This window comes from Aplidium turbinatum, chromosome 8 (assembly GCF_918807975.1).
Source record: "Aplidium turbinatum chromosome 8, kaAplTurb1.1, whole genome shotgun sequence".
Lineage (NCBI taxonomy): Eukaryota > Metazoa > Chordata > Ascidiacea > Aplousobranchia > Polyclinidae > Aplidium > Aplidium turbinatum.
In genome coordinates this window covers 13,640,074-13,651,366 of record NC_137479.1, presented here as the reverse complement: position 1 = coordinate 13,651,366, position 11,293 = coordinate 13,640,074, and the positions used below count along the sequence as shown (strand labels likewise).

General features: G+C 39.5%; 1 protein-coding gene across 1 annotated transcript; it reads left to right on the top strand.

Annotated features, from left to right (window-relative positions):
* Positions 1 to 2,537: 2,537 nt before the first annotated feature.
* On the top strand, positions 2,538 to 11,061 carry LOC145775177 (serine/arginine-rich splicing factor 1-like). The gene is made up of 4 exons (XM_082586413.1): positions 2,538 to 2,804; positions 8,646 to 8,818; positions 9,238 to 9,410; positions 10,046 to 11,061. Exons 1-4 carry the CDS (start codon positions 2,632 to 2,634, stop codon positions 10,175 to 10,177), a joined length of 651 nt encoding a protein of 216 aa, XP_082442539.1. The 5' UTR covers positions 2,538 to 2,631; the 3' UTR covers positions 10,178 to 11,061.
* Positions 11,062 to 11,293: the final 232 nt, after the last annotated feature.

Sequence of the window (11,293 nt, the reverse complement as noted above, 5' to 3'; positions counted from 1 at the left end):
AAAACAAACTGAACTGATCTCTGATGTCCACTGCATTTTCATGAAAACCTGGATCACTTAAGTTGCCAGGATTGCCAGATATTAAAGCCTAAACATGCATGTTTTTAAAAATTGGCATCTTTATACCAAATTGGTAACCCTGCCTGACCGAGGCCTCCTAAAACGCTGCTCCCTAATGAAATAACTACGAATTAGGTAAAAATCTTAAAACATGATACAATTTTTACATAAAAAGTTATATTATATTTTTAAAAAAAGTAGCCCAATTGGGCGCCAGCCAAAAAAGCGCGCCCAACGCGAATTTTTGGCGCCTGGAGAAATCAAAAGTAGCCCAATTGGGCGTACAAGCGCCCAATCTGGCAACCCTACCAAATAATAGTATTAGTATATCACTGCAATGTCTATTTCTATTTGAATAACTGGTGTTGCCAGGTGTTTATAAAATTCAATCCAAAATATTTTTTGTTGAAACGCAAAAAAAAACAATAATGCAGAAATAAAATACAGCCACAAAATCAACAAATAGAAAAAGTGGCAAAATCGTAATGATTTAAGACGTGCATGTACAATATCTAATGATATTATTATTGAAATCCAACTTTAATTTGTATTAAATAGTTATTTTGTCGTTAAATTGCCACTACAATTAACTGTTGGCTGGTAGCCTAACCTGTATTTCTAAAAACAGTGCTGCCAGACCTCATTGGATATGTGTATTAAAATTCGTATTATTACAAAACTGTTTCATTTATGCGGCTTAATTTGTTATAAAAAATGTTGCAATTGTAGTATAATCTTTCTCCTTAATTTGCTTTTAAATATTTTTTAAAACTATTTTCACTAAGTCTACCTTCTGTGAAATTATAAATGCATTTAAATCACCAAATTTTTTATTTCGTTTTCAATTTTTGTGAAATATTTATAGCCTTCAACTAAAATTTATTATTTAAGCTTTATCTAAAAAAATAAATGGGCGTATGTATTTGATTACTTAGTTGTGTTTTACTTTGGACTTAATTCTTTTCCCCTCAATTCATTTGGTCACACTAAGCCGGTTTCCTGAACTTTTAACTTTGCTGAGTCTTTATTTTGTGACATCATAATTTCGTTAAACTTTCAAGGCGAAAAGTTCAGGAAACTTGTGTGTAGTTCTGTAAAGTATCGCCCTTGTTGCAAGTGTTCATTGTGCAGTAAGTTTCGGCTTATTTTTTCTTTTGTTGAAGAGAAGGATTTGGGCTTGTTAATATGTTTACCCTCAGCTGGTGGTTAAAATCGCCCTTGTTGCACTGGCAAGTGTCGATTGTAATTGTAGCCCTACTTTTGTAGTATTTTCACATAAATTTTTTTATCATGGGCGTTTATTGTGGGGGCACCTTGACTTAGATAACCGCATGGTTTTTTCGGTGCCTCCATGGTGTAGTTTCCATATCAAAAAAAGCGATTTGTAGTATCTCCTGATATGTAAATTGAAAATGAATGTGGAGCTATGCCGAAATAAACTTGATTGATTGATTGATATTGTATTTGTATTAATGAAAGTTACCTACGGTAGTCTTCTTCAACCTTTTTTGAGTCACGGCACACTGTATGCTTTGAAATAATCTTGCGGAACACCAAACGAAATTTTATAATGATGCAATAAAATAAACAACACAACAACAAATCATTTGCATTTAGTTTTTGTCAGTGCGATATCTAGGCATGTTTGGATGTACACAAAGTTGATATTCGGGCAGAAATTGCAGAAGACAAAGGTGAAGCTCTTATGATTTTGATTTTCAACCGGTGTTCCGTAGAACATTAAATTTCTTGCGGAACACCTGGTGATTCTTCACGGAACACCAGTGCTCTGCAGAACACCGGTTGAAAATCATTGAACTACGGTACTGAGTGATCTGCATCAGATCAAAAGTTGGCAACATTGTATAAAATTATTCACGAACTTACCACTTTTTATTCTTTTCATGTTTGCATGATATGATACCATATTATGAAGTGAGCTATAATTTCATAGTTCACCCAAGTTTTGATTGACATTGGCATAAACAGTTAAACACTAAGTCACATTAACATGTTATTTAGAACTGACCATATTTATTTCTCCAAAAGATTAAGGATTGTGGTGTATTAGGGTTGCCAGGAACAGGGGCTGGCCACTGCCCACTGGCCAGTAAGCAGAGTTGTTCACAGAATCGTTGTTAATTACTGTAATTGGCAGTATCTTTTAAATTTCAAAAACTATCGGATCTTGTACCGTACCGGTACTTTGTCGTTGTCGGATCAAGATTTTTGAAAAGGTAGATCTGAATATCTCTGCTATGCTCAGAGTATCCACAATTCCACATTGACTTTGTCTATGGCTATGCCAAATTTGACAAATCTTTTTTTTTAAGTGCAATGGCTTAAGAATTTTTATTTGTAAAAGATGGTCTCTCAAATGCTGCTGAAACAGTTTGGTTTGGGATATTTAAGATTGAGACTTTATTGTCCTAATTTTATATGCTATCACATGCTTTTCCACTCCTGTGACCAGGCTTATGCTGTTGTGGAAAGATTTTTATAGCTAAAAAATAGCTAAAATTCAATTTTGACATAACTTTGGTTAAGTTGAAGTAACTGTGTTAAAACATAATGAGTCGTTCCTTTGGATCAACTGACTGTCGAATTTATGTTGGAAATCTTCCCCCTGATATAAGAGTTCAAGAAATAGATGACTTGTTTTACAAATATGGCAAGATTCGTAACGTTGATCTCAAGAATGGAAGAGGAGCTCCTTTTGCATTTGTTGAGTTTGAGGATTACAGGTATTCATGTTTTATTTGTGCTTTAAGCAACAGAATTATTTTTGAAAGCATGTTTTTCTTTTGCCAAGCATTGTAAGTTGATAAAACTGCTGTTTATCTGTGATTTTGAAACTTTTGTTTTTATCAACTGATTGTATGTAGTCTTTAAGTAAACATATCAGCATTTTGAACTTTTAAAAGTATGTTAACTGTATTCTGTAAAGGTTTTTGTTTGTTTGTCATATCCAGGCTTACACCTGGTGTTTGAAGATTTAGATTAAGTGGACGGGAAGGGAAGGAAGCCAATCTTCGTGTCCACCTTCAGGCATGCCTTTAAGTGTTCTGCCAAAGACACAGCCGCATGCTCTTGAGCGGTGATGAATTGGCACCCTTTCGATTGCCGTTCCAGCGCTCTCACCACTCGGCTATGCAGCCGACCTGACCTGTACAGGTCATTTACACTGTTATGATTCATCAAACTTCAGAAACCGCCATCTTATTTCTCAGATTTACTTCATTATATATATATTATATTAGTGTTGGGCGATATTGAAAAAAACAAAACGATACGATATTTGAAAAAATACTCGATATTTCGATACTTTTCGATATTTTTGTTCTAATTAAGAGAAGAGTTTCCCAATCTTCGAAATTAATATCGGCAATTGCCGAGATGATTGCCGACGCAGATGCATGAATGGCGCATTAGCGTCGGCAATAAAAATACCGAGGCCACACGAGCGCTTGTAAGGTTAGGGTTATAAATTCCTCCCAGGCAGGCCGGAGGCCAGGGGGTCTTGCCCTCCCGAAAAAAATTTTGCTCCCCCCTGGCAAAATCCCAACATTCTCGAGCAACAGCTACAATTATAATGAATTAATTTTTTGGCCCTCCCTAAAAAAAGTTCGCCCCCCCTTGCTCTGCGGTCTGGCTACGGCCCTGCTCCTAGTCGTTATGCCACAGATTTGCTCTTTATAGTCAACACCCGATGGAGCTCTGCGAAAGAGGCGTGTGGGTGGGTATCAAAGCACGAAAGCCGCAAAACGTGGACACTTCATTGCGAACGGCAAAGACGGTGTAGATTTACAGCCAAGCGATGAGCCTCTTGATGTGTCCGATTCCAATGATGACGCGACAACCTCATCCTCCGGTACAACATCTGATGATTCCGATTTTGACATCTAGTTCTTCATCAAACAGACTTTGTGTTGCTCGCAGTATCCCAATTGTGCCGAAATTATGTTAGTGCATACGTAAATCGAGGCAATCTTCTCGCAGGGAGCTATTAATTTGTTACCAGTACTTAGTTGAGCAATTCACATTATTTTATAATAATTCAACGTCGCTAGATGTCCAATTAATGTAAAACAAACGTAAAATTCTTATTGGGCATTGTTGTTACGCAATACACCCGCCGGGAAAATTAAATCGATTTGTGCTGACTCTAACATTAAATCAACCCAAAATTAACGTACTTTTCCTCCCCATGAGTTATTCAACGTGAATTACCGCAACAGCGTGCGTAATCGTGTTGTTCGCTTTATTGCTACTTTCACAGCAATTGCCGAAACGTTCACAGCAATTGCCGAGGCAATTTCAACTTTTGCCGTTTGGCCTCGGCAACATTTTTGTAGGGGTTTGCAGTTACGAGTTAGGGCTGTAATAGTTAAAATATCGAACGATATTGAAATAAATATCGATATTGAAAAGATATCGTATCGTATCGAAAATTCGATATATCGCCCAACACTATATTATATAATATGTGATACCTGTTCTAAAGTCTGCTGCATGGCTGAGTGGTAAGAACCATGGTTCGAAAGGTCGCCGTTGTAAGAACCAGAGTTTGACGTCGTTCAAAAGCATGTGGCTGTGTCTTCGACAAGACACATTAAAGGCATGCTTTCGATCAGGGCTGCGATTTTTCTTTTTTGTCGAACGACCAAAAATTCTGCGTTTGTTTGTCGAATAGTGACCGACGTCACAAGAGTCAGATTATAAGCGTTTGGCCGCAAATTACTGCGTGATAGAGAATTTTTTCTTTGGCATCTCTTTAGTCTCGCTTAGTAGGCCTACGTTAATGGTTATGCATGTACCTACCCGCATGCAAACACAGTTAGGAGCGAAACATGCAAGTTACCAAGAAACACAGCGATGATAAAGCAAAAAATGAACTGCAGATAAAAGAAAACGGAACAATACCACGATAATACAAAACAACGGCGTAATGCTACAGGCCTACAGCGTTTAAGGTGTGCCGTCTGTGCCGAGATGGCAAAGTTAATAACAGTGAAAAGGAAAGAATATTAGTAACAACACAAACATTAATGCCAGGGCATGCTTGCTGCTAGATCTTGATTTTGCTGCCTCTGTATGACTTTAGACAGGAGACTTCCGGTACTTTTTTTTTTGAAGATAGAAATGCCAACCATTTGGACACAGGCAGTCAAGTGATTTTCGGAACAATGGTTTCGCCAGTGAAATCGGTGGACCGCACATGCCAACGAATAGTTCATCTTGAATAGCTTGTATCGAATGTAGTTGGAATAAGAATGTATCGATGCGTTGTTCCTTATGCAGTTGAACGGGTTTATCTATAAAATTCTATTGTTGAAAAGTGAAAGCGTAGTAGGCACATTTTATTAAGCATGCTTTTGCTTTCCACTATTAAATTAAACATGTTTAAAATTGAGAATGCTTTGCGACGTTAGGTTACTAAACGCTATTAGCCGGAAGTTTACCTGAATGATAAGTTCCAAAGTGACGTGACAATGCTTCTCTCGATAGCTCCTTCAAACAGATTCGCACTTCACTCGCTGTTTGCTGAACCTTAACCGCTTCTCGGTCAGACTGACCGAAGCTTTTGCCATCCGTGTAGTCGGAGGATTCTTTCGTTTTTTAGTCATTATAGGATACTGACTAACTGAAGACTATCCTATTTGTAGTTGGGCAAAGCTATGCTGTTCTTACAACTTGTCTATTACGTTGCCTTGTCCACTCCCAGTGACTACCTACTATTCTTCTAGAAGCGAACTCTTATATAGAGCGACCTTTCTTATCTGTGTTTCTGATTCTGAACATCTGGTCGGAAACTAGGCTGTTTTCTACATATGTGAAAAACTTTCATAGCAAGTATTCAACAGTCATAGCAAGTATCCAACAGTCGCGCTGCACTACTGAAGTGCCTGGCAGGCTCTAGCTGGGGGGCGAGGGCTGACACTTTGCGAATAGCAGCCTTAGCCCTTGTCTACTCTTCTGCAGAGTACTGTGCACCTGTCTGGTGCCGCAGTGCTCACTGCCACAACATCGACACTGCCATAAACAGCGCCCTGCGCACAGTGACCGGATGCCTGCGTCCCACACCATTGGACAATCTCCCCATTCTCGCTGGCATCTAACCTGCTGAGCTTCGTCGCGAAGAAGCCACTCTGTCCCTCGGTCAACGGGCACTGGAGCCGAACCATCTTCTCCATCACAAGATCTCTGCCTTCCCAAACGAGCACCCCCACCGACTGAAATCAAGACACCCATTCGTGCCAGCCGCTCGGCTTCTGATCAACGAAGCTGATGAACAAGACATCTCTGCGGCTACTTGGGTGGACCATAAATGGAGTTCTGAATGGAGGTCAAGCACCACCAGACTCCATTCATGCATCCCCGACGCCGACACACGCCCCATCGGCCTGACACTATAGAGACAGGCATGGGTGCGCCTCAACCGTCTCCGTACGGGCGTCGGGCTTTTCCGCTCAACCATGCACCAATGGGGAATGGCTTCTTCCTCCTCCTGTGAATGTGGTGCCGAGGAACAGACCGCAGACCACATCATCAATGACTGTACCATCTTCAAGCCACCTAACGGAGTGGAAGGTCTGCGCGTCATGGATGATGAAACTAAAGACTGGCTGCTCTCTAGCAGCCTTCCAGTGTAGTCCGGGAACATCGTAAATCTGGGGTGGTAAAAGGATAGACCCTCGGCCCCAGAAGCTCAGACGACGACGAACAGTCATTTTACCAGAGCAATATTGTTAATTGGCTCAAACGGCGAAATACAAACTGGCATAGACGTTGACAACTCAACGTAGCCTAGGTTATTTCATCTATAAAAGAAACCCGTTGTGTCGAATAGCACGAAACGTGTGTTGTGAAATGTTTGATGCCAGCCGTTGGAAATTCGATCAAAGCATTCTCCCGCAGTGTTCAATATGGCGGCGCTGACGCCTTGGGAGATTGTCTAGTGAAGCGTCGCTTTTAGACCTTGCTTTGAAGTACCTGGCGCAAGAAAGTTTACGTAAGTCAGCACTTTTATGATTGCATCACGTGATGCCCCCCCCCCCCCCCCGATTGTTCGTCGACCTGCCAATGTTTAGTCCTCTCTCAGTTTTTTTTTCTTTTTATTTTCCTTTTTTTTCCGTAAGGCACAGCGTTTGTCGAATAGTGATGGCGCGTGTCGAGTGACCTCGTCACCGAAAAAGGCAAAAATCGCAGCCCTGCTTTCGATTATGGAGTTAGGCATGCCCTTCGACTATAGTTCTTGATTTCGCTCATGATTATGAACACTGAACATATGCTGCTCTCGAAAGATATGCCTATGGCCTGCTGAACTGTTCTAAAGTCCTTTCTGAAGTAGTTAGGTTTTTTCTTTATCTTATGCAGTTTTTAAGTAATTATTGTTTGAAGTTTTGCATTTTCACCACTTCTGTTGTTATTTTATGGATGTTGTTGATAGCTGTTGTTAGCATATGAAAGTTTTGATAACCTGAAAGATGGTGGCATTTGTCATTTTTTATAAATTGTAATAGTATGACTCTGAGAAGAATTTGCAAAATGTTTATCGACATATCTTTTGTTTGAAATGATAAAATTGACTCAAAATAATCAACATAAATAATATATATATCATATTTTTATAATTTGTCATGTAAAGTTTACATTGCAAATCACTGATCACATACTAAACTTAGCAACAGCTTTTTTTTGCAGTTTGAAATTTGTGAGTCATGTACAAACATCAATGACAGGGTTATATAATGCATATTATATATATATACTTACAGAAAATATCCTAAAGATCCTTTGATTTATATTTTTTCTGTCTTGCTTTTCCTATTTTCTCAGTATTAAAAAAAACACAACTCAAAACAACAGATGTGCTTGTCTATTGCATTGTACATTTATGAATATACCTGCTGTGTAAAATCATTACCGGTACCAACAATAAACTTTTTAAATCCTATTTTAAAAGTCGGAATAATGATCGGAATGGATTGGGAGCATTAAGGGAAATTTAACTTTGGATTTATTATGATTGGCGGAAGGATTTGGATTAACGGATAGAGTGGAACATTATTGGTTAATTGTCTAAAGCAGGGGTTCTTAACCAGGGGTGCACACATCACTAAGGGGTGCGAGACCTGTGCCTAGGCGGTGCGGGATGCTTTATTATCAAGGTTTGTTATAATATGATGTACGAAGCAAAGTTGTTTTACCAAGTTTCAACAAAAAGTTCGAACTGTAGGCGACTATTACTTTTCAGCCAATCGTAGGAGGGGGTGCGAGAACTGGTTGGTAATTTCAAGGTGGTGCCGACAAAGCAAAAGGTTAAGAACCGCTGGGCTAAAGCAAAAGAGATGGTTAATTTCTAATGTATTCTAGGAGAGTTTTACATTTTTGATGTCTTTCAATGCTTGTGTTTTTTAAAGTGTGAAAAAACTTTTCTTAATATATTTAATTTATTTTTGCATATCGTCTTGTGAACATGTTTATCTTAATGAAGGCGCTGTTTTTCCTAAATAGTATTTTCAAACAAACACCTTGAAAAACATTAATCATCTCCATCTCCTTTAAACAACGATCCTTCGCAGAGATGCTGATGACGCTGTTCATGGAAGGAATAACTACAGCTTTGATGGATATCGATTGAAGGTTGAGCGACCCCGTCAATCTGTGGGATCTTCATTCGGTCGTTCTGGGGGTTATATTCCAGGAAGGCCTGGCCCTCCATCACAACGGTCAAACAATAAAGTAATTGTTGAAGGTATTATTGTGCTGTTTGGTGAATTGACTCTGCAAGTTTTTAACACCTCATATAAATATGTAACATTAAATTTATAAATGCTTTATTTATTTGAGGACATTGCGTCTCTGCTAAAGTACAAAACTCTTTTTTCAGCATTTAAAGAGCTTATGCAGTGATTAACCAGTCCAAAATTGAAGCCTTACATTTTTGTATAAAGGTTCCTAGGCAGAGTAGCTCTGTTCTTACACATCAAAGTTGTTCTGTTCAATCGATCACTTGATAAAACATAGTTATGCAAGAAAAAAACACTTTGCTGCAATCACACAAAAATAAGGGTAACACACAATAACGCAGCATCGCAGTTAGCAGAAGTCAACAAACAATTTGTAGGGTATTCTATTATTTTTAAATGTGATCAACAAGTCAATTCTTTTCAGGTTTGCCTTCAACCGGAAGCTGGCAAGATCTGAAAGATCATATGCGGGAGGCAGGAGACGTCTGTTACGCGGATGTATATCGAGATGGAAGTGGAGTTGTGGAGTTCACCACAAGGGAAGACATGAAGAGAGCAGTTAGACGGTTGGATGACTCAAAGTTCAAGTCTCATGAGGTTTGAAGCGGATGTGCACTGGTTTTTAGTGATGGCACAAACTCCGGCCATTTTTTTCAACTCCGAGTCCGAGGTGATAGTGGCTCCGGCCCGGAAACAACTTTCCAAAAGGTACCATAAAATAAAATTTCCTACTTTGAAATTTGACCAATCAGAGTCGCGCTTATCTGTAGGGTAGGTTGTAGGTACTTTAACATTTATTACTTTGAACTTCGTTTGGTAATTACAGAAGAAAAAACAGCAATAGCAGTGGTGAGAATCAAATCAACATCAATGAAATGACTAACATCGCCCTAACCCTCTGCGCCAAGTCAGCCGATACAAACCGATGACTTAATTTAGCTATGATTTGCGTTTTTCCTTTGTTCTTCCGGAGTTTTAACGTGGGGTATTTTTCATGATATCTTTTGGAAAGTTGCGGCCCGGAGGTGTGGCTGTTCATGTTCATGACCTTGGGTAAATTTAATCTTTTGTATCATTGTGGTATATTGTGGTAAGCAAGAATACACCCGCAACATTGAAAATGTGATCAAGGAAGCCAATCAAAAATCTTCAATAACAACACTACATTGGAATAACATCACCTACATTGCAAAGGTAATCTCTTTTCATTAAAGGCTGTTTTTCTTACACAGGGAGAAGTAGCCTATATTACTGTAAAGGAAGATGGAGGAAGTCGAAGATCACGATCTCATTCTCGCGGTAGGAGGCGCTCTCGATCTTTTTCTTCTAAAAGATCTTCTCGTTCGCGATCACGCACACCATAAACATCACCACCACTTGCGCTCTGCTCATAGGGGTTTCATTTGATGGAGAACAGTTTAAACCCTGACTTTGAAATATCATCAACAAAAGATTGGTGGAATTACTTCTTGGATATCAATCGTTTGAGCATGCATCATAGCTAACTAAATCGTTTTCTGCATTCTTTGGATACCGTTTTTTTTTTTAATCTTTATTCTCGGACTGACAATGCCTTGACCTTGATGGGTTATTTCTGGTAGTTTCGCATACTTGAAGAGGCTTTTGACGCAGAACCGGTTACCGAGATTGACAGAGTGAAGTTTCCGATTGTTAAAGTGTTGTTACCAGGGAATTATTCCATCTATTAGGTGCCGTTGAATGGAAATTGGAGAGCAGTCCTTAGAATGCGTTGCTCAAGCGCACACCCGGAAAGTCGAACCAGCGCCGCTTTGTATTGAAGCTTATTCACTAAGCCACGCGCTAACCAGCTGAGCTATCGGGGCGAAGAATGTCATTGCAATGTCAAATTTCACCAGTTTTTATGCATAGGCTATGGCTTTAATGTGGCAATTATGGATCTACAAGCCGTCATTTCTCAAGCTATATTTCTGAGATTTTTTTTGTTCAACAGTCTACATGTGCCTACGTACGTGATACATGATTCGGTTGGCAGTAGCTCACTTGATCTCACAAAAGTTGGCACCAATTATTGTGTCGTCTGTACTAAACCCTGATTTACTTCTGTAGCGTACTATTACACCTAAGGCTCGTTTAGTGTAAGATAGCGGCTGTGCCGACATTGGTGAAGTGAAAATATGAAAGTTTTTGTACAGTGATACCGATGCTAAGTGATTGCCGGCAGTTTTAGTTTCATGTATTAGTTCGCAAATAAACGCAATTGATTTCAGGTTGGTTGTTTAGCTGCAACAGAGCTGAGGTCCAAAAACATGGCCCGATTAACCATGAGGCACACGAGGCACAGGCCTCAGGCCCCCTGGTTTTGGGGGCCCCCAATTTTTTTTACATTAATACCGTAGGCGTCAATACTTTTATAGGTTTCAAGCAGTGCCGTGTCAAGCGGGGCCCGGTTCCCAGGCCCACCATCTCAAGGGGCCCACAAATAATAGATTTTTGCATTT

Bases quoted from the DNA above. Each gene is read 5' to 3' on its own strand.
- LOC145775177 (XM_082586413.1), top strand. From the start codon at position 2,632: ATGAGTCGTTCCTTTGGATCAACTGACTGTCGAATTTATGTTGGAAAT. The intron at 8,819-9,237 runs GTATTATTGTGC...AATTCTTTTCAG, and splicing joins CAATAAAGTAATTGTTGAAG to GTTTGCCTTCAACCGGAAGC. The intron at 9,411-10,045 runs GTTTGAAGCGGA...TTTCTTACACAG, and splicing joins CAAAGTTCAAGTCTCATGAG to GGAGAAGTAGCCTATATTAC.